Source organism: Thunnus albacares, chromosome 15 (assembly GCF_914725855.1).
Source record: "Thunnus albacares chromosome 15, fThuAlb1.1, whole genome shotgun sequence".
NCBI classification, from domain to species: Eukaryota; Metazoa; Chordata; class Actinopteri; order Scombriformes; family Scombridae; genus Thunnus; species Thunnus albacares.
In genome coordinates, this window is record NC_058120.1 from 24,196,709 (window position 1) to 24,220,671 (window position 23,963).

The 23,963-nt window shown below is 38.4% G+C and overlaps 2 protein-coding genes across 3 annotated transcripts; both read left to right on the top strand.

Moving 5' to 3' along the window:
• The first annotated feature begins 969 nt into the window (after positions 1-969).
• On the top strand, positions 970-8,930 carry LOC122997978 (ubiquitin-conjugating enzyme E2 D2-like). Of its 2 annotated transcripts, XM_044374408.1 has the most exons (8): positions 970-1,420; positions 3,021-3,084; positions 4,028-4,059; positions 4,273-4,350; positions 4,790-4,895; positions 5,857-5,950; positions 6,140-6,189; positions 8,072-8,930. In XM_044374408.1, the coding sequence occupies exons 1-7, from the start codon at positions 1,397-1,399 to the stop codon at positions 6,186-6,188; spliced, it is 447 nt and encodes a 148-aa protein (XP_044230343.1). In that variant the 5' UTR covers positions 970-1,396; the 3' UTR covers position 6,189; positions 8,072-8,930. The 2 variants fall into 2 exon arrangements, with proteins under 2 accessions (XP_044230343.1, XP_044230344.1); XM_044374409.1 differs by lacking the exon at positions 6,140-6,189.
• Positions 8,931-10,238: 1,308 nt separating this feature from the next.
• On the top strand, positions 10,239-23,209 carry manba (mannosidase, beta A, lysosomal). The gene is made up of 17 exons (XM_044375165.1): positions 10,239-10,508; positions 11,773-11,867; positions 11,949-12,054; positions 12,140-12,313; positions 12,789-12,912; positions 13,271-13,440; positions 13,588-13,698; positions 14,504-14,655; positions 15,246-15,363; positions 16,144-16,230; positions 16,421-16,588; positions 16,726-16,944; positions 17,732-17,896; positions 19,476-19,620; positions 19,845-19,987; positions 20,889-21,146; positions 22,360-23,209. Exons 1-17 carry the CDS (start codon positions 10,305-10,307, stop codon positions 22,582-22,584), a joined length of 2,664 nt encoding a protein of 887 aa, XP_044231100.1. The 5' UTR covers positions 10,239-10,304; the 3' UTR covers positions 22,585-23,209.
• Positions 23,210-23,963: the final 754 nt, after the last annotated feature.

Below are 23,963 nucleotides of genomic sequence, written 5' to 3' on the forward strand. Positions count from 1 at the left end.
AAATACCTGCTAAATTATTCTGAAAACTGCTGAAATATTTATTAGATCACAACGTTTCACTCTGTCCGACTTTCATCAGGTATATGGGCAGCATCACGACACTTCCATATAGGGGCTGCCTCAATCATCCAATCAGAGGACTACAGAGATTGGTTTGACTGATGAGCACCTTGAACTAACACAAAGCACATGCGTCACCAGTCAGAAAACAGCATTAAAAAGAGTAGAAAGATACAAAATGACACAATATAACAATGCAAATCCATGTAACCCCAAAGGTCAAAAAATAGAAAAAGAACAAGATACTGACATGAATTTTACAGTGTTATCAAACATATTAATAAATCCATTCTATCAAAAAATCTAAAGGGAAGGTTAATTATTAATTAATTAAGTCTCAGTCTGTCAAAAAAAACCTTTTCAGTGTCATCATGCATTAAACATATCTACCTCAAAATGACATTAAATTGTCACAGGTCAAAGATTATAACAGTGGAAAAAAACATACCAGACACACATCATTGTTCCAAGCAGAGCATTTTTATGTCTTAATATAAGATCTGGAAGGGGCCCTTATTGCAATTAAACGCTGACATGTCCTGACTGGTTTGCTTTTTTTTTTTTTTTTTTTGCAGCAGGCTTGCAGCCAATCTGCCATCACATCCGGCCTGTCACTCAGCTGCCACCCGGACGCATTTTTTCTTAGGATGGCGACGGAATGACAGGCTTGTAACATATCTGCTATCACATCCGGCCCGCCATTCAGCAGCCACCCGTACGCACTTTTTCCTAGGAAAGTGACGGAATGACCCGCACTACTCTGGCTCTGATTGGTCAGTACTCGTTACCTTCGTTTGTTGGATTGGTTAGGTTTAGGCATGCGGCGTGTGATTGGTTAGGGGTTGGGTAAGAATATCAGGGTAAGCCAATCAGAGGTAGAGTAGGGCGGGTCTTGACAAATATCGCCAGCCGGACCGCCTTCACAGCAGAAAGCCTCAAATACATGAAGACAGCCGCTAGTCGGCTAACTGCATCGACCGAAACCAAAAGAGGAGCTTTGTCGTCCGGGTTACTTCACCTGGCACACGCACTTATTCAGCCGCAACCGGGAGGAGAGAAATAATCCAATATTACACGTCAGAACAACAGGGAAAGTGAAGCTTATCGAAACGCCGTGTTTGAGGTTTGTGGTTGGGCGAGAATAAGCTGGATAAAACAGCCAGCTAACTCCGCGCATACGTAGTTGTAGCTAACTACGCTAGCTCGAGAAGAAAGGCCGTCGAGTTGACTCAGCGTCAATTGTTGAATTGAATAGATAGCGAAATCATCCTGGCATATCACGGTTGCCCTTCACTACTTGGATCGGACAATTTAAAGGGCAGAACACCAAGAGAAGATGGCTTTGAAAAGGATCCACAAGGTACGATAAAACGTCGTAAACGTTAGCTTTAAAAGCTAGCTGTCTTAGCTCGCCGCCCTACGACGAGTTAGCGCTGGTATCCTGTGAAACATGGCGGTGAAACATGTTCGGGGGAAGTGTTAAGTTTACTGATAAGTGTGAGTGTGTAAATATTTGTTGTGTGTTTTAGGATTAAAGGAATTATGGGATTTTTCTTTTGGCAGCAGTTAGCACACATGCTAACGGCAGCAGTTTCTGTTACAGTTTCACTGTTCGTCGAGGTGGATTGGCGACAGAAAGAGGCCGCATGAATTGCCCAACACTTAATATATTTTACATAAACACGCATATATCTGGAGGCTGTCAGGTGATAGCAACAAGTCATCACTGGAGCCTCAGATTCATGTTACATTTTACATCTTTTAATCGTTATGAAACATTTTACATCAGCCGGGATACTCGGTGTTACCAGAACTCATGACTCATATCATTCACTGGATCTGTGTTAGTAGTCAAAGCTGTGTTCATGATACATTTCCTTGGTATGTAATCGTGTTTGTTCTGAGCCCGTACACATCACAGGGTGTGTATATTCTGGTAGGTAAATGGAGGAAATTGGCAACAGCAGTGAAGTAACACCTATAAAGTGCTCACATCAATTCTTCTGTCTGACGTTGACTGAAATCTGAAAAGGAAATCCATAAACTTGGTTGTAAATAAAAGATACTTGACCTAGATTTTGTTACAGGCCAGGGGCCTCAAACTCGGGTAATAAAGCAGATCCTTATCATGTCAATTGATATTTTTGCTTTGATAATGCAATTTTTCATATTTCTAAACAAATTGCCACACAGTGAACATGCAGCTTTTGGGGGCCAATACAGGTCTTTAAATTCTTTTGCCCCCTGTTGACTAAAATCCATAAATTTACTTGTAAATAAAAGATATTTAACCCTAAATTCTGATGTAGGGTAGGGGCCTCAAACTCGGGTAATTACGCAGGTCAGTTGATAGTTTGCTTCAGTAATGCAATTTTTACATAGTTCCCAACAAACTTACAATTTTGTTTGTATAATAGCCACAAAGTAAACATGGAGCGTTTGAGGGGGGGGGGGGGGTGCCTATAGGTCTGTCAATTCTGCCTGCTGTTGACTAAAATCTTTCTCCCAAGGAAATCCATAAACTTGCTTGTGAAATTGTGTATCTGTGTCACAGGGGGCCGGGTGGGGCAGTAGCCCCCCACCTCACTTTAAAATAGCTGTTGACCTAAAAATAACAGTAGTGGCTGTTGTTTATATGCTTATGGTCTCATCTTGCTGTTAACTGTGTAGACGATAACAAGGTGCCCCCCCCCACCCCATCCCACCTACCCACCCACCCGCCCGCCCCCGAGCTGGTGTAGAGTTGAACTTGGAGCAGATCGCCATGAAATAACAAAACCGACGGGAGAGTGTCGGGGAAATAAATGAAGCACACTGACTGTCATGTAGCATCTTTCAACAGTTTTCATGTCGGCTTTAATACCAGTGTATTTTATAAGTGCTACTCAGTGCTGTTCATCAATTGTTTTGTCTTTGAAGCTTATGTGGTCATTATTGTTCTAAACCTCTTTTCATTACAGGAGCTTAACGACCTGGCTCGTGACCCTCCAGCACAGTGCTCAGCCGGCCCAGTGGGTGATGACAGTAAGTTTCCCCAAACCTGTTCACAGGTTTATAATGGTGTCGACAGGAGAGCGACAGGAGGGGCTGTCTAAAATATGATATTCATTATTCGGAGATGTGGGAAAAGGCAATTCAACACATTTTGAAGATTAGAGTGGAACTACAACTTAATATTATTTTTCATTAATCATTTTTGATTGTTTTGTCTATAATATCAAAACATTTTAGAAAATGTACGTCATATTTTCCTTTTATGTTCTAGGTGATGTAATCAAATTAATAGATATGTCAGGTCAACAGTTGAAACCCAAAGATATTCAGATTACAATGATAGTTACTGATTAATTTGCCAATTGACTAATCATTGCAGCTCTAGATTAGTGTGAAACAGACTTAATCCTCTGGATTTTCCGAAAATAAGAAATAAATCCATACAAGGGGTCAATATACATTTCCCAGAATACAACTCAAGAGTGTTTATTTTTTTTAGACCCTCTCTGTCAGATAAATGTTCACGTCTTTAAAAAAGTTTGTTATACATGCTTTTTATTTAAAAATTTGAAGTTTCAAGCCGATCCAAGGTGACCCTGATGATATTTAGTAAGTAGTTTAGTAGTATACAAGTGTTTCCACTGCGTGAGTAGCACAGAACTCTTCATGATGGATAAACTGATATCAAGGATTGAAAAGCACAGATAGATGTAGGAATTGTGCTGAGAATTGCTAATCCTGGTGTCATACGTCCACCCTAAAAACAGTTGCGATACAGATTACAGTAAAACAAATGGAGTAAACAAAAAGTCTGACCCCCATAACTACAAAAAAAGATGACTGAAAACATATAATATAGAGGGAAATGTTGTTACTAAGAAGCCACAGAGACTATTTAGAAACCTAGTTCCTGTCAGACGACATACCTTTGACTGTTCCCGATTTCCTAACTTTTACTTTCTGTTCTCCGCAGTGTTTCACTGGCAAGCCACAATCATGGGACCTGTAAGTAAATACTTTATGACGTAATTGTTGCTCTTTGTCCTAAAAGCAGAATGACATTGAAATTTGTCACAGAGAATGCGTGTTCCTGGCAGCTATAATGTATTCATGAGATAAAGGTTAAAATTTAATTTTTATAATGGGGGGGGTAGCTGTGGACCGGAAGGTTTAGTTAATTCTCTTCTAAAAATATGTAAATGTTGTTCTTGCTTTCAGAGTGACAGTCCATATCAGGGAGGTGTTTTCTTCTTGACAATTCATTTTCCAACAGACTACCCCTTCAAACCACCCAAGGTAAGTCTGCATGGTTGATCACAGCTGAAACAAGACTTTCCTTTTTATTTCTTGCTTTGATACATTTGAGTTTTGGAAAGTTTTGGCATTAATCTATCAAGCCACCCACCTACAGTATCCATCATACACACACAACAGTCTTGTTTTGTGACCAATAAGTACATGTTGTGCCTGGAACTGTGTCTTTGCAAAAAATAACAAAGACACATTTATTATAAATGAGACTGAGCCTGACAGTTTAGTTGAACATACTGCATGTTTGTATACGTAATAACCCTCTTCAGTAATACCTGTCATACCAGAAGTCGTTGGCAGTCGGTCCTGTGTACGTCATCACCTCGTTCAAAGGAATTCACATGACAAAACATTGACCTGGTCTGTGACTCTGCATTATTTTACTTTTCCTCACTGTATTTTTTTTTTTTTCTTGTCTTTTCAGGTTGCATTTACGACAAGAATTTACCACCCAAATATTAACAGTAACGGCAGTATCTGTCTGGATATTCTCAGATCACAGTGGTCTCCTGCACTTACTATTTCTAAAGGTATGAATGAAACAACACTTGTCAATTATTAGTTGACGGCTAGCTTGACAGTTACTGGTTAGGGTTTGTAAAGGAATGAATTAGTATCAGGAACAGGAAAGTTTCAAAACACTCTCCTGTAGACTGAAATGTTTTATCGTCATGTGAATGTAAGTATTCAAATTTTATGTAAACAGTCCCTGATTCTAAACACATGGACGCATGTAAAATTTGCAAGATGAAAACATTTAGATATGAAATGGAAATCTTTTCTCGGCTACGGATATTTTTTGCTGGCGTTCAGTTTTTTTTTTTTGTTTGTTTTTTTTTTTAAGCTGCACTATTCAATGTTTTCATATAACAATGGATCAAATGTCTACATGTAAATGTGAAATGTGTCATGAAATGGTCATGAAATCAGAATCACCAACTCTGTAGTCCCCTTCAGCTCTGTGTAGCATTGTGGCCTTTTTTTTTTTTTTTTTTTTTTTTTTTTAGCTCATTGTTTTGGTTTTATGGCAACTTAACTTTTTTTTTTCCTTGTTTCCAGCTGCAGCAGGCAGCTCCCCCGCCCCCTTTTTTTTTTTTTTTTTTTTTTAAAAAGATCTGATAAACCCCCTTTACACTGCCTGCACAGCACCTAACAGCAGACATGCAAAGTTGGCAACTAGTTGGTGAACAATGTGGATGTGTACATAGGCAACTGCACAGTTTGATATTGCCTCCAAGTGGCCAAAGTAAAGAAAAGTATAAAGTGACCCCAGTTTACCAGCCACTGGATGGAAATAAATACCATTTAGCTTGGTTAATAGGGAGTTTCATTTATTGTCAACTTTCTCATTATGTTGAAGTTTGGATACCTTGTATTAGTAACTTGTATTAATAGGCTAAAATGCAGGAAAAAGGAAATTGCAAACTTTTTATTTGCTTATTTGAGAAATATAATGAAAATTTTGTTTTTATAAATTCTGTTTTCCTGCAGTTCTTCTCTCCATTTGCTCACTCCTATGTGACCCAAACCCTGATGACCCACTAGTGCCAGAGATTGCACGAATCTACAAAACAGATAGTCAGAAGTAAGTATCCATATATGTGTTTAACTCTTGTATACATTTTCAAAATAATCAGTTCTCTTCTTCTAGACAAAACAACATTGCACCCACAATAATTGCAACCTTCATAGCCCTAGTTAATTAAAACGACTGAAAGTTCAACATTACAAGCATCACTTGAGTCTAGTGTGTAACCTAGTTTCACTCCGTCAGGTACAATAAACTAGCTCAGGAGTGGACGACGAAGTATGCCATGCTTTAGGGTAAGGCCAAGAGCCAGCGCTGCATCTTGGCTAGTGCTCTGGGATTGGTTGGTTTTGTTTTGAGATACTCAGCTCTCATTGGCATAATGAACAGTTCAGATCCCACTCAAAGTGTATGATGTATATGTGACTGTGATTATACTAATATCTTGCTATGTGCACACATGAGTATCGTAGCTTATTTAGCTTCACTCAGATCTTGGGTTGAGCTTTTTACGTGCACCTTGCTACCCCTGCAGGGTGTGTCAGTTACTGGCAATAAACGGGATTTTATTTTATTTTTTTTGCCAACGCAGTGGTGTCACACCCACAGTTAAAACGGACTCTGTACTCTGGACTGAGCAGTTGTGGGTTTCCCCTAATACAAGCCAGGGAAATGACAATCCAGTATTAAAGGACCAGTGTGTAAGGTTTAACGGTGTGTAACGGTGAGGTTGCAGATTGCACCCAACCCCTCCACCACGTATGGTAGCCACAAAACTCACAAAAAACACGAAAGGCCGTCTCTAGAGCCAGTATTTGGTTTGTCCATTCTGGGCTACTGTAGAAACATGGTGTGCTATATTAAAAATAAATTATAAAGGGCTCATTCTAAGGTAACGAAAACACTATTCTTGTTTTTAAGTGATTTTATGCTAATTAAAACATACTTATGCATATTCTGCATATTTCATTCTGCTAGATGCCCCTAAATTCTACACACTGCACCTTTTTAATAGTCCTGTTAAGCTTTTTGTTGCTTTGAAATATACCCAAATAAACAGGTTTTCACACATAAAGTAGGGAAAAAACCAAATGAGGATTGGTAAAGGTCTCTTCACATACAATAAACTTACAAATTGAGTTAAACAAGTCTCTGAAAAGGCCACACCTGAGTGGAAATTACCGCTGATCATTGTCCAACACATAACATCGGTTTTGGTTTCATTCCTCTCAGTATGTTTGTTAAATCAACTTGCAGAGACCCGAGAGTCGCTGGAGATAGATAATCCATCCAAGTCAGTAATGGATCATCTTTATTTCTCAGTAGTTTTTGTTGCACGACGAAACAGTTGTCATCAGTCTGAAAAATGTTCTTGGTGCTGCATTCGAGGACACGCCAACAGTTGGCTGCCAAAAAGCGCTGCATTCATGAGCTATGATGTCTGAAACTGAGGCCCAGAAGACAGAAGGATAATAAACGAGAGTTTAGTTGTTTCTTGTATGAAAAATGTTTGAGAGCTGATCAGAAACCAGGTGTCGCAGCGTTCTTGAACATACCAAAGGCTGCGTGTTATTAAACGGTCTGTGCTGACAGCTCGATTCAAGTCTTTGCAAGTTGATACTCATAACGTGCTGAAATGAAAGGACACCAGTGGCTGCCTGGAAGGAAACGAGTATAAAAATGTATGGTCTGAAAAGTGGCCAGAAGGATACATCCATAAATGATGTAATAGGCTATTTTTAGAGGATTTTATATATATATGTATTCAGAGTATGAGTGCATCTGCTTAGTGCGTAAATGGACTAACCTAGAACTAAATTATTTGGGTTACAAGGTTGGAGGAAATACTCTCTTTGCATGTAAATGTAGCAACTAACTCCAGCATGAAAAGGTTTGTTCTTGCAAAAAAAATGTAAGTCTTGTCGTTTTGGTAAGACGATGCCTGACGTGTCGCTGGATTATTGCATTTTTTTCAAATTAGGAACTGAAGTTTGTACGTAGTGGACAGTATTTTGTGCGTATACGGTTGGGATGCTAACTTGTCTTGCCCTGTTTTTTTTTTAAAAAGCAACGTGCTTAAGTGCATGTGCTATAATAGAACCTGACAAAAAGGTGAAACAGTTGTGTAAATTATGTAGATTTGAGCCTTAATTTTCTTTCTTTTCCTCTCTTTTCCAGATACACCAAAATGGCAAAAGAATGGACACAAAAATACGCAATGTGATGGCATCGTTCGGAAAGCTGGTGGAAAATGTTGTTGCTGGTTCAAACTTAAAATTCCGGGATTCTGTTTTTCTTTTTTCACTTTATTTTTTTGTTAATCAGAGCATTTTACCCCCTTCCTTTTTCCACCTGCGCGCTCATAAGAAGATAGTGTTTTTCTCTCAAGGACACGTGCCAGTTTCTGTGAAGTTTCGACTCCCGTTTTTTGTACAGAATTTAAAATAAATCACCATGGTTCTAAACACTCGGTTTGAGCATGCACCAGTAAGAGTTTTTCAAACCCCAAAATTGGTGATGTTAGTCATTACTCTGCACACACTTAGTAGAATCTGATGCAACTGGTCTCCTGACACTGAATAGCTTAACAAACCCCATGATGATCTGGTCGGGGTAACTGACTGGATGATGTGGGATTGATCATGACTCACCTGTTGGACGGGTTTCTAGGAGCATTTGTAGAGAAAGCCTCTCCTTCGCCAGACTCCGAAATTCTGCTCTAACTTTTTTAAAGTTTCAAATCGGCTTTAATTTATTTGGGCAAATGGTAAAATCTGAAAAACGCCAATTCTCTGAAAGCTTTGAGAAACTGGTTCGTGGCTCCTGTATCTGCCTCCTGGACTGGTGTGACGTCAGTACGTTCTTCTGATCATTAGTATAGGAATCTATTACCTGAGGAAAGAATTGTATCTTATTCCACTATCAAGTGTGTGTACAGAGAAGCACAGCAGTATATATCAAATGTTAAGGAAACAAAATATAAGAACTTCAATGTTGTATTTTATGCATGTTAATAAAGGTAGGCTATTATATCTGATATGTTTCTGCAAATTTAAGTGGATTGTAAGGCTGAACAGTTGGAAAAAATTTGGTTCCCCTCAAAGGCTTTCTATTTTTTTTTTTTTTTTTTTTTTTTTTTTAATTTAATTTTATTTTATTTTTTTTTTAAAATTTTTAAGTCAGTAGATGAGCTATTAGTTTTATGCCCACTCGAACACTGTCTTCTTGTAGCCCTAAAATATTGATGCAAAGCCAGTGGTTGATAATCAACCTGTGGCTCTGTTTGTTTTTAGTTTTCCCTTCAATAAAGTTACTTAAACCATAAAATAAATGACTTGTGTGTCTTGTTTTTGCACTCACAGTGAATGTTTACACATTTGTATAATATGAAAGTTCTATTGTTGAATATGAACGATCATGTACATGTCTTAAAATTACAGTGAAAAACACATTTTATATGCTGGTTTCATCGAATAACATCTTGTGCCAGTAAAACTGGGAGAAGTCGTCTTCAGCTGTCTAGTAAAACTAGTTTATGGTTTGAGAGTTTTAACTTCTAGAAAACATGAAGAAAGAATATTTTTATCTTATGAAAAATGGAACCACCTGCCGATAACAACATGGATGTTCCTGGAATTGAGAACCTAATCAATCACTGTGAATTTGAGAATATTTAACCAGCACTTAAGAATCCAACAAAACTTTGACCCACAAAATGTTACAAAAATCAGACTTCAACACTGAAAAAGTAGAAGCATCACTAAACATTACTTGTTTGAATAATTACAACAGGCCTTAATTTTACATCATGCAGTTAATGTAACCAAACTATTTATTACTTGTTAAAATATAAATTCTAACACTTATAAAAGTAGTTATACTAATCTTTACACAACTAGAACTGCTGAAATGTGTAAAATTGTTCAAATTAATAGACCCTGAATGTACTGACTTTTAATTTAAATTGAAGACAGAATTACGTTAATTTATATATTTCTTTAAATGTTATTTATTCTTTTGTTTATGTTGTATTATTTACCATTTATATATTTATTTATTTATATTTATCTACCATTTATACACTTTAAATGTATATATTTATATTATTATTTTATTTATTGTTTGATTTTATGTTTGTTGTTTGTTTTCTGTCACTACTCAGACACATGTCCACGTTTTAATACCGTGGTTGACTTGCCTTGTTGTTTGTAAATGTATTGTTTAATAAACCATTTTTAAAAAAGTTACATAATTTACCTGAAAATGTAAAAAGCATAAGTCAAATCTTTTCGCGCCAAGACTTGTGCCTCGTGCAAGAGCTCCGATCACCTGACTGTCAGCGGTGGTCACATGATAAACAAGGAAGCGACAGTTCTCAAACCGGAAAACAAGCCACAACAAACTACAAACTATGACGCTATTCGGAAACATTTTTGGTGTTTTTTTGTGTTTGTTGTTCGGATTTTCATCCGGATTTTCTTCTGAAACGGATTCGCATCAAACTCTGAGCCTGAACGGCAAATGGAGACTCTCAAACTCCAATAATTCACTGTCGCTGCCTGCAGAAGTGCCTGGATGTGTTCACTCAGCTCTGCAGCAGCAGGGATACATCCAGGTAGATGAAAAACCCTACTTAAGTAAAAATACATAATTATTATGAGCTTGATGTAGTTGAAGTATTGCAGTAAAAGTAGTGGTTTGGTCCCTCTGACTGATATATTATTATATATGACATCATTAGATTATTAATAGTGAAGCATCAGTGTTAGAGCAGCATGTTACTGTTGTAGCTGCTGGAGGTGGAGCTAGTTTACACTACTTTATATACAGTTAGCTAGTTTAGTCCAGTGGTTCCCAACCTAGGGGTAAGGCCCCTCCAAAGGGTCACCAGATAAATCTGAGGGGTCGTGAGATGATTAATGGAAAAGGAAAGAAGAAAAAACAAAGTTCTGATACACAAATCTGTTTTCAGTTTTTGGACTTTTTCTCTAATCTTTGATTTTTACATCACACAATAAATTAAGATAATAAATGAATAGATAACGACAGATTTAAATTATACAATGTTATAGTGATTCTGAATTCATAGAAAAACATCTTTGATTCTATTTCATATTTGAAAATCTGCCTCTAGTGTTATATAAATCCATAGTTTATTCTTCTATCAAAATTTCCCACTTTCCTCCTTAAAAGAAGAAGGAGAGAAAAAAAATCCAAAACGAAACAAACAGCAACGGAAAGCTGAGACAAAGATAAACACAAAAACAAAACAAAACAAAAGAGGGGGGGGGAGTGGAGGATTCGGTACTTTTCCACCAGACTTTATAGCAGTGTAGAAGTCTATTTTTAGTTTTATTTATATAGTCCAATGTCGCAAATTGCAAAAGTAACCTTCAGCCTTGAACACGTTTATCTCAAGGGGATTTACAACCTGTAAAACGCGACACCCTCCAACCTTAAATCCTCAATTCAGATAAGTAAAAACTCCCCAAAAAATGCCTTTAATGGGGGGAAAAAAGGCTGTGAAACACAACTAGATCTTCATTTTGAAAATCATATTTACAGACCCTATAACTACACAATAAACTGAGTAAGTTTAATTGAAAAAAATATAAATAATATGTACAGTTTATATACTTTTTTTGTTCGGGGCCAAACTTTTCCAGGGTGTGGACTCTTGGCCTACTTTTGGCTAATGTAGTAATGTGTAATGTAAAATGTCAGCACATGCTATCAGCAGCAGATGTCAGTAAAAACCCAGATCAGACTTTGAAACCCTTTTACAACCATAAACTAATAGAAGAAATAAACTTATTGATTATAAAAGTCATTCCTACCAGCTAAGTTCCTGTATCTTTTTTTTTTTACTTTTCTTTGAGGACCCGTATATCAGGTTCAATGATGTGTCTTATCAGTGGATCGCTCTTGACAACTGGACATATACAACCACATTCACTGTGTCCACCCAGCTGAGGTCAGTATTATAATGCAGATCTTTTTTTAACAGACTGTATCCTGTTCCTGTCTCACCTTGTATACCTTTTTATCTCAACAGGGCCAAACAGAAGGTGCTTCTTGTCTTTGATGGCGTCGACACTGTAGCATCAATCTCGCTCAATGGAATCATTGTGGGCAACACGGACAACATGTTTCGCCGATATGTACGTTCACCAGTTCACAATCCACAATACATCCAAGCATCATAACTGTGCCCTCTTTTAAATAACGTCTGTTTTTGTTGTGTAGGACTTTCCGGTCAGAGACTTACTGAAGGAGGGAGATAACGTGCTGAAAGTTAGCTTGATGTCTCCTGTTTTTTATGCGTCTGAACGAAGGAAAGCTCATTCTGCCTACAGAGTTCCTCCTGAATGTCCTCCAGATGTTCAGAAGGGGGAATGTCACGTCAATTTTATCAGAAAAGTGAGTCAAACCTACCTGAAGCCTGAAAGTAAAAAAATATAACTTTTATTCACCTGAGCTCTGTCTTTCAAAAATATTAATATAAAACTTTGACACACCTGTTGAGAATGTGGGAAAAATACAGCCAATAAATCATTATACTGTATATGGATATTAGAATCTATTTAGATATAAAAATGACATTTACATTTTATTTAAAGTTTCACATTTCATCCAGAGCACTGAAAAAAAAAGTCTGAAATGTTTACTTTCTTTTTTATGCATAATTATCATTGGACATGCAGCCTAATGTCCAAAAAAAATGTCAGTGTGCAGAATATTTTGGATGTTTTCCTGCACCTACATTTAACACTGGCGTTCATCTCACCACAGTCATCTTGTTTTTCTTTATTTTCAACAAATGAACTAAACATCCAAAGAAAAGTCTCACAGCTGGCTAAACAGCTCTAAATATTCCATCACTGTTTTGGTGCAGGAGCAAAGCTCTTTCAGTTGGGACTGGGGGCCTTCGTTTCCCACGATGGGACTGTGGAAAGGAGTTCAGCTGGAGGCGTTCAACGTGCTGCAGCTCATCCAGGTTTCCTCTGTTCCTCTCTACAGTACGTCTCACCTAGTTATTATCACTAATGGCACCTTTTATTTATTAAAAATACAGAGAACAGTGAATACAACAGGGATGTTTTGAGTCAATTTTGAGCTAATTTAGCATAAACCCCTGAAACTTTGGTGTTTCATGCAACTTAAACCAAACACAAGAAATACTTTTAGACTGTATTCTGCTCTTTGCTTTTCTCTGTAGATGAGATATTTTCACCCAATTAAAAAAAATTAAGAAGTATGAGTCAGTCACTTTGTCAGAATAACTTAAAATGTAATTGCATCTGAAGGGTGAATGTTACACCTGAGAGATCCAATAGAGTCTTTTTTATTCTTAATCTGTATAATCTGTCTGTGCAGATGTCAGCGTCTCTCAGTGGAGAGTCCAGATTGAGCTGCTCGTTGAGGCGGTTCAGACAACAAATGGGGAAGTCACGCTCTCCGTACCCGAGCTGGTCTCAGAGCGGACGTTCCAGACACAGTTTCTCCCGGGAAAGACCAAGAACACCTTCACCTTACACATCAACACGGTACTCATGATAGAAATTCACAGCAGCACTAACAAGAGAAGAAATACAGTAACAAAATATATTTTAAATGGTTGTTACACTGTAAAAGTGTTGGTTTCTTAAATCTCAGTTTGTTAAAATTTTGAGGGATTTCTCTTCTATTTCCAGAGCAGCGAGGTGAAGCTGTGGTGGCCCAACGGACACGGTGAACAACCCTTTTACCGCCTCACCGTCACAGGCTCTCAGGACAGATTTTCAATACTGAACACAGAGTCTAAGGTCAGAGTTCACCGTCTGTCAACACTCAACATCATTATCATATCATATTTAACCATGTAGCTGATGTATCCATCTGATACAGTGATAAGGTTTTTACTTTTAGACGTTTTATTACAGAAAGTGTGTGAAACCCAGGACCAAAGTAGTCATAGATTCTGTCACTTTTGGATGAAATTATAGTCTTCGAACCCTGGACACCAGTATTGTTGAATTAATTAAATTAAAGTGGTGGAAAAGTACATTATGCTTAACTGTCATGCACCTTATATAACAGGCACCAGGAGTTTATCCACCCTTGTTTTTCCCCGGCCTGTTTTTGGTGCCGGGCTTTATTTGTTCATGTCGACTACGCCCTCGGCCATATCGGAGACCCGGCTTTTAATTAACTACTGTCTTTAATTTGAGCAAATATGGTTACACTTACACACTGTATGTTATATTTATGTGGTCCTGATTCTATCAAATCAAGTAGGATTCAAAATATATGCTCATAAAGGCCTCTGATCCACTTATTATATGTCCTGAATTACTGAGTTCAAATCAAATCTATGAGTGAAATTCCAACAGGATTTATGTATTTCACCTTCTCTCAGCAGTTATGGCTCGCTGCCATTGAAATACAAGCTTTTATTGTTGTGCTCGAGGACTTTAGATTTTCACACCATAAAAGTGATTTAGGATTGACCCGTACAGCCATGTGTCATCACTTTAAACCGAATCCTTTGACGTCAGTGACTTTTTGTCATAAAAGATGTCTTTTGTCAGTGTTGGAGATTTGAAATGTTTGTGAAAATCCCTCCTGCAGGTGTATTTCCGCACAGTGGAACTTGTCCAGGAGCCCGTTGTCGGGTCCCCGGGCCTGAGCTTTTATTTCCGCATCAATGGGAAACCAGTTTTCCTCAAAGGCTCCAACTGGATCCCAGCCCACTCCTTCCAGGACCAGGTCACCCCTGCCATGTGAGTTTATTTTTAAAAGCGGCTTATGTTTAAGTCTGCATATTATTTGTGGCTACTTTTGAATCCAGCGTAGTGAGGGGAATATTGATCACCAATTATGATGATATTCAAAGAGAAACTAAATGGTATAATGGGCTGCATTTATATAGCGCCTTTCTAGTCTTTGACCACTCAAAGTGCTTTACGCTACAAAATTCACACATTCATACACTGATGGCAGAAGCTGCCATGCAAGGTACCAACCTGATCATCAGGAGGAGTTACTAATCATTCACACACACACTCACAAACTGACGGCACAGCCTTCAGGAGCAGTTTGGGGTTCAGTATTTTGTCCAAGGACACGTCAACATGCAGACTGGAGGATCCACTAATCAGGGATCAAACCGCTGATCTTCTAATTAATGGATGATCCGCACTACCTCCTGAGACACAGCTGCCCCATAAACTATTTCCCTTCTTCTGTTTCTCCTTTGGTTTCCTCTGAGTCTGTTCAGGATCAGGAACATTGATCTTGTTTCAGCTACTGAGTTTGTTCCGGTCGTGAACGCATTAATGCTGAAGCTGGCTGCTCTTTTTGTGTCTTGCAGCTTAAGGAACTTGTTGCAGTCAGCGGTGGATGCTAATATGAACGCCCTCAGGGTGTGGGGAGGAGGAGTGTATGAACAGGATCTGTTCTACAGCATCTGTGATGAGATGGGAATCATGGTAACTGCTGTCATCCTCTTGTGATATTAATGTTACCCTGATATCACCTGTAGTTATTCACAACAACAGTGACACAATGAATAGTTGTACCATAACGAAGCCAAATGTCATTCAGTTTTTTGAATCACGGTTCAGCCACATTCATTTCGTCACTCAGTTATAAAACATGAGAATATAATCAATATAATAATTAAATGTATGTGGAGACACTGCAGAAGAAGAGCGATCAGTAACAACATCCTCTTTGTATCAAGAAGCACCGGGGATTATGGGAAACATTAATATTCTATGGACCAGTCAAGTCAAGTAAATGTCATTTATTTTGCCCGAAATCATAAATCAGTATTTTTCCAGACATGCAACATATGTCATATATACAGAGTAGACAGATATAAGAATAGTTAAATCTGAGAGAACACATCTTTAGCTGCTTTAAAAAAAAAAAAAACTGGACATAGAGTCTAATACAGAGGCATCACAGTTCATTTGACAGACTGACGTTAATAAAGAAAATGAACTTTATTGTTTAAGTGGTGCATTCTTAACATTTTGAATTCCAAAACCTGCAATGGAAACGAAACTTGACCTCCCTAAAAAGAAAAGTGTAGTTCCAAAAGTCAATTTACCGTCAAGCGCCACAATTACATAAAATTACTAAAGACATGCAGGACCATGTTTACCAGAGATGATTGTATTTCTGTATGAATTCTGAGTGTTTGACTCATGAACATATATAAGAATGTATAGATGCTCATATGTTTTTTGTGTGTGTGTCTTTAGGTTTGGCAGGATTTTATGTTTGCTTGTGCTATGTATCCCACTGAGGAAGACTTCATACAAACAGTAAGAGAAGAGGTCATTCAACAGGTGAGCGGCTTGCTGATTTATTTATTTTTAATTTCTGGTGTCATATCTGCATCCATTTATAAAAGCACAAACATTATTAGTTTTTAACAGTAAACTTGCTGCATTTCAGGGCAGGTTTTTGTATTATAAACTATCCTGACGGCCAGTTTTTCATCAAGTAATCACAGTAAATGTAGAGTTTTGTCTTCAGGTTCGGCGCCTGAAGTCTCATCCTTCCATAATAATTTGGAGCGGAAACAATGAAAACGAAGCCGCTCTGGCGACAGACTGGTTCAACATCCCGATTTCCCAGAAGCCTACATACGTGAAAGACTACGTGACGCTGTACGTGAACAACATAAGGGCGATCGTTCAAGAGGTGAGTGAACAATCATGTCACATTTAAGAAAAGATTTGTGTTTTACCTAAACAGTTACTTCCAGTGTTCTTTTTTATAATCCAATTAAAAGTAGGACCCAAAGGCTAAGAAATGATAAAGCCCAATATCTCCTCCAGGAGGACCAGAGTCGCCCCTTTCTTGTCTCCAGTCCGACAAACGGGGCTGAGTCTGAGCAGGAGGGCTGGGTGGCGGCAAACCCCTACGACCCTCACTACGGGGACACGCATTTCTACAGCTACATCCTGGACTGCTGGGATTGGCGGACTTTCCCTCGAACCCGGTTCGCCTCTGAATACGGCTTCCAGTCGTGGCCTTCCCTCTCCACTCTGCAGCCGGTGAATGAATAAACCTTCCTTTAGTATTTTTGATAATTTCTTATTCAGTCCTTTTAAACATTTATTGAGGAAATTTAAATAAGGATTCTGCTTCAGTTGTGGCCGTCGAGGGTGGACAAATACTGTCATAACTAATAAAAGATGAGTTTTCTTGTAACAAAAGTTATATTTATATAATTGTTACTCCCAAAAAAACACATTATATTTATCCTTGAGGTTAAACAAAAATAACGGCTGCATTTCCTTCCTCATAAAATATTTCCAAAACCTTTTTCTTAAGAAATCCTGCATTGTTTACATCCCACTCACTAGCTTGCACTCTTCTTCCTCCCTGCCTTTGTGGCTGCACTGCTGCATTTTGTGGCACATTACAGCCGCCTGTAGATCACTGGAATATTGTGAAACCATTGGCAGGACCATGTTATTGCATCACCCACTCCTTTAACGTCAAACAAACCAAACCCTCTCACAATAAAAATGGTACCAAGGTGTTGCTAGAGGTCAGAAACTACACAGGGTACCGTTAAGGACAACACACGTCATCATCAAACCTCCAATGAGTTCTTTAAAACATCTTTGAAAGTCTTTAAAGCCACTTTGTGAAGGGTTTGAAAATTTCTGACTTTGGTGGCCCCGGACGCTGTGGCAACCAGCAAAGCAAGAAATAAAATAGGTTTTAAAGCAGGTCTTTTGGTTTTTGTTTCACGATTTCTATGAAGAAACTTATAGATGAAAGATTTTAATCTTGTGCTATGTTTTTTTCCCGTCTTGCTTTGTGATGCTTCAGGTTTCCATTAGAGAAGACTGGAGCTACAGCAGTAATTTCACTTCCCATCGTCAGCACCATGCGGATGGGAACCAGCAGATGTTACAGCAGGCTGCTTTGCACTTCCACCTGCCAAACTCCACAGATCCCTTAAAAAGATTTACAGATACACTGTACCTCACTCAGGTAAAGCACACAAACCCCCCCCCACCTCCCGTCTGATGCTGGAGTGGACTTCAGCATTCGCAAATTATATAATGTGTAAACGTGTGTAAAGACCACTCATGTTTACCAACCCAACTGATCTGTGAGCACTGAGATAATTGATCCCCTCACCCACTTGGTCTGTGTTGTTAGTTTGCTAGTTGCTAGTTTCGTCCTTCATACGGAATAGCGGCTCTGGTTCGCTTGAATTCATGTCAGGAACAACATGCTCCAGTGGTGACAAGTTTTCAGGGTAGAAGTATCAACAGAAACTTGTCAAGAAACCATTTCCCCTCCATTAATCTGGTGGTTCAGTATGTTCTAATAAGTCATATTTTGCCAAAGTTCAGTACAAGCTGTTTTAATTCGTCACTCATGCGGTAAGCTGCCTGTTCCTAGATGAAGGAAACTACAAATGTTTCATAGTTTCCTTTCAAGCCTTCACAAGTAAGATTTGAAACTAAAAAAGATGTGTAGTAGTAGTAGTAGTAGTAGTAGTAGTAGTAGTAGTAGTAGTAGTAGTAGTAGTAGTACTTTAAGCTTGAATTAATCACATCCACTGGGCAGAGGGAGACATACACAGCACCTGAATATGATTTGGGTTAAAAGAGGCAAATCAAAACAAGCTAATGGGATAAATCAGCCTTTTTTTGTTTAATATTTTTTTATAATTGTTTTATAATAATAAGTAATCAGATGGTTATATTTTTTTTTTTTAAGTAGCCTACTGTGTTTTTAAAGCACAATTAACATTAAAGGGGACATATCGATTTTCTGTTTGTCCATGTTAAACATGGTCAAAAGTCCAAAACTTGAGATGAATGTATGTAAAAATACTCCCTGACAGTCAAAAGCCAGGGCTTCAGCTTGCTCTGAACACTTCATTTGAAAAGTTACCTCTACTTCCTCCTTGTGATGACATCAGATTGTTCGCACATGCCAACGAACGACCGTCTGTTCTGTAGCATTTGTTGCTAATGTTGTTCATGTTGTCCACTCACATATTTAGGATCGGATTCAGGCTCAAACATGTACAGATGTATTTAAGAAGTTTTCATTTCAAGTAAAGAACAAGGAAAAGAAACAAAATCCTACTTCAACTGGTTGTTTACGTAGCCTCCAGAGGCAGAAGTCTGCTAAGGGGCAGCTTCTGGAAACTGGCCTTAAAGGGGGGCCTTAAAGAGACAGGAGCTAAAACAGTCTGTTTCAGACAGAGGCTGAACTGAGAGGCTGCATAAAGAGCCTGTATAAGATAAATAAAGAGTTTTTTAAATTGTAAATCATGCAAAGTTATTCCAGTAGAACCCCAGGATATAAATACAGACCTAGAAATGTGCATGATACGTCCTCTTTAACAATCCACTGAACTTATTGTTTGAATATAAAGATGATCTGGTGATTGTAGGCTCAGAAACACACCAGTTACTCAATGTCATGGTTGACTTCAGCTCATGACCTCATTTGCATTTTCCCCTCGTCTGCTCTCTCCTCACTGACACAGCAGAAAAGCCTATTATTTGATTACTGCTTTTATATATTACTGATTATACTGAATGTCCAGGTCATGCAGGCACAGTGTGTGAAGACTCAGACAGAATTTTATCGGCGGAGTCAGAGTGAGATCATCGAGGGCAAAGGTCACACCATGGGTGCTCTTTACTGGCAGCTCAATGATATTTGGCAGGCGCCTTCCTGGGCATCAATAGGTGAGTGAACGGCTACTGAGTAACATTTTTTTAAGGTTGTTTACATGTTTCTATTGTGAACTCCTGCATAAAACACCTTGTAGAGATTTGGGTTTGAAGAAAGTGTGTGATAAAGAAACTATATTTATGATTGACAGTGTAATTACTGCACTTGTCATTACTTGGGATTAGAGGTCAGTGTAGCTTAATAATCATACAGTTTCCTGGTTTATCTCTGCCTGCAGAGTTTGGTGGGAAGTGGAAAATGCTGCATCATTTTGCAGAGAGCTTCTTTGCAGCCGTGCTGCCCGTCGGTTTCGAGGATGACGACACGCTGCTCATCTACGCTGTCTCAGACCTGAGTCATGACCTGAAACTCAGGGCTGCGGTATGTTGTCAATGATAAACTGCATCTGCATTGTGCTGCGCAGACACTAAAACCAGAATAAAAACATAACAGTGACAGACATTAATATAAAAACAGGATTACAAAACAGATATATAATTCAATTGTTTGCTTTATTTGTCAGTAATTGTCAGATTATGAGTTAATCTGTTTCAAATGTTTCATTCATTACTTTCATTCTCATTTCCTCTCTGGGTAGTTCACCTTTACTTTTGCAGATTTTTATTCAAATAATGATTTCTTACAGTACATTTAACACCAGATTTTAAAAAACAATTGTATTTTATATTAAAATTAGGGTTGTAACAGTTGGGTCAACAAAGGATGGACTGCGGCTGCTAATAGGTGATCATTTATACTTAAAGTTTAAACAACGCTGGTTTCATGCTGACGATTCAAGGTTTAATCTTTGCAGTAAGGCCAAAGTTCATATCACAATGAAAGACAGTATTTTGTTACTCATATGTCACGTTATCCACCAGCAGCAAAATAATGTACATTAAAGAAATCAGTGAAAAGACAGTGCAGCTGATAAAAAATCTCAGTTCTTTTGATTTTTTTTAAAAATAATTTAGCAACAAAACTGTATCACAATAACTCATTCTCACTATTTCTATCATCACAATATGCTTCTAATAAAAACGGAAATATTGAGCAGCCTAATCCTCACATCCAACATTTAATTTGGTGACAGTAATGGGCTCCTGTTTGGTTTTTTTTTAATTAAAAGATTTAAAAAATTAAGATTAATTATTCTAGACCTGCTCTATGTGAAAAGTGTCCTAAGATGACTTTTGATGTGATTTGGCAACATATAAATAAAAAAAAAGATCAATATTGTTCTGATACATCAGCAGATTATATGTTGTGTTTCGCCGATCAGGTTTCTTTTTACTCGTGGAGCGATCTGGATCCTGTGTGCACGCTGAAGTCAGAGCTGCTTCTGGTACCCGGAGGCAGCGCCGTGCCCGTTTTCAAAATGCCGGTCGCCGCCCTGCTGGCAGGATGTGGCCCCTGCACCCGCCTCACCTGCCTGCTCACCTTCCACCTGGAGGACAGCAGCGGCCAGCAGGGACCCACCAACCACCACTTCCTCTGCTCACCCAAAGACGCTCAGGGGCTCCAGAGACCCAACATTACAGTAAGGAAGGAGCCTGATTGATTGATTTATTGATTTTAAAAATGTATTTGAAATAATTAATGGAAGGATGAGGCAGAAAATGACTCGTTGTGGAGGTGGGTCCAGAAACCTCATGGGTACATAAAAACATACAGATAATTCAGTCATCTGTGCAACATCAAAAGAATGTTTAAATGATGGTCGATATAATGAAATGAATAAAAAATTATTCAACTTGGAAACTTTATTTGTAAAGTAGCAGTTTCCAGTGAGTTTTACAAAACCTAAAGAATCAGTTGCTATTTAGAAATTTGTCAGACATAAACAAAACCAAAGAATTAAGAATCTCAGTTAGTTACAGAAGACATGTTTATCAAATACGAGGGGGGGACCCAAATATTCCCAGAAGCCATCGATAGCACAGGAGTAGGGTGAAGTTATCGGATTTCCTGCTCGGTAGCAAGTATATCTACTGCTTGGTGAACTAACCCAACTGATCTGTGAGCACTGAGATAATTGATCCCCTCACGCACTTGGCCTGTGACAGCAGCTGTTAAAAAGTTCCTAGTTTTGTCCTTCATACAGAAGAGCAGCTATGGTTCGCTTGAATTCATGTCAGTAGCAACGTACTCCAGTGGTGACAAGTCATCAGGGTAAAAGTATCAACAGAAACTTGTCAGAAGCTGTCGATAGCACAGGAGTAAGGTGTAGTTATCGGATTTCCTGCTGGGTAGCGAGTATCTACAGCTCGGTGAACTAAAATTGGGACTGAAAGGGAGATGATTCGCCACCGGGGAAGAAATGTGGAGGCTCTGGACACAAGACGACCAGAGGAAATGTTTCCAGGAATGGGAGAAGCGCTGGGAAGAGTGTATCACATCTCAAGGAAAAAGCGATAATTTAGCTTCCTCAGCAGGTTTTTTCCTCAGATAGGAATTATTAATATGTGTTTATGATTGTTAATCCCTGAGCTGCACCTGACTTCTCTCATTTTTGTCCCCCATGATGAGTTTAGGAGAGACACCAGCCATTCTACCTCATTTGTCTAAATGTCTGTCAGTCAAATGTGTAAAAATATCTCATGCATTTTCAAAATTGCAGTTTATTGGTCTAAATTGCACGCTACAACGTTTTATTTACTTATGTCTGACTGGCTTAAGCAACACATGCAGCAGTGTTACAGGTCGACACCTTCTCTTGTTACGTACTAATGCAGTCTGTGTTTCTTTTGCAGGCGAAGGTGCAGGAGGATAAGACGGGATACGCTGTTACCCTCCACTCTTCCTCTGTCGCTCCTTTCGTCTGGCTCGATGTGGGAAACATCCCGGGACGCTTCAGCTCTAACGGCTTCCTGATGGTTTCTAGAAACAGGACAGTCATTTTTAACGCATGGCGTCCCACAAGCGTCGCAGAACTCTCCAGATCCCTCACCGTCACATCTTTAAGGGACGTATACTAACCTGAGTCCAACCAGCCTCCGTGTGGAGTTGTACCAAAGTGCAGATGCAACAGACGGACTAATGTGGTCCCGTCTCGTATCTTGACCGGCATTCAGTCCTCACAGTGAGATCGTTGGCTGCATTTGTCCCTTTTAAAAGGGTCTGACTCTTGTTGGATTGTTTTTGGACTGGTGAAGCTGGAACTTTGTGCCAATTTTCTAAATCTTTGAACTTGTTTTCTTGCCAAACAAATGAGAAAGTTTTGATTTTTTTTCTCCTGAGCAGAAAAGCCTTTGAAAGAACAGTTTGACCATCACCAGGGACTGAAAATGTCCAAAAAAAAGGAAATTATTTTAGGTCGTTTAGCAGCTCTTAACAACAGGGTGTCCCACTGTAATTATTCACCAGCATGAAGACCCTGAGACACACGAGGCCTTTACTGGAGCATTAATTAATCAAGAACGGCTGGATTGATATTGCTCTTTTATCCAAAGAGAGGTTTCAGTTTCTTGAGGACGCTTTGACCTGTGGACAGGAGGAGCTGAGGATCGAACCGCCAATACTGTGATTAATGGACGACCTGCTCTACCTCCCACACACACACACACACACACACACACACACACACACACACACACACACACACACACACACACACACAAACGAAATCTGACAAATAGATTAAACATTTAAATAAAAGTTAAAGAGGTTTAAAACATTAACTGGTTTATATCTGACATTTAATAAAAGTCAAATACTGGTATACTGGTAAACAGATGTATCAGTCAAATTCTAAACTGTCTTTCTGCACTGATCAATAGGTCGATAGATTCCAGAGACAACATGTCATGTCATTTGATCTGACATATGATTGTCTGTTATTCACTGACTGTTTTTTTTTATCCTTTCGCATGTTTTGCTTATTTGCACATCATTAATATTATGAACAGCAACTTGAATGTGTGATTGTGTATTATATACGTTACATTTCAAAATCAATTCAGTATTTGTGTTTAATTTAGATTTATTTGCAGAGATTTTTGACATTTAAGTGTTTCAATCAGTTCCAATTATATCAACTGTGATTGAATGTTGTAAAAAATGAAGCATGAAAGAGTTTACTTTTTTACAGGCACAAAGTAAAATATTTGAGAAATATTTTTTATGTTACTGCTCAAATAAACAGCTTTTATTATAAATCGATGAATCAATTATTCAGTCAATAGAAAATGAATCACCAGCTATATTGATAATTGATTATTCATTTAGAAAAATAATCTTTGCTTCCACTGTCTGAAATATTAGCATAATTTATATTTTTTTTTAGTCTTCTATCATAGTAAACTGATTATCTTTGGTCTGTAAATGTTGAACTTGTTTGACATGAAGGACACTTTTT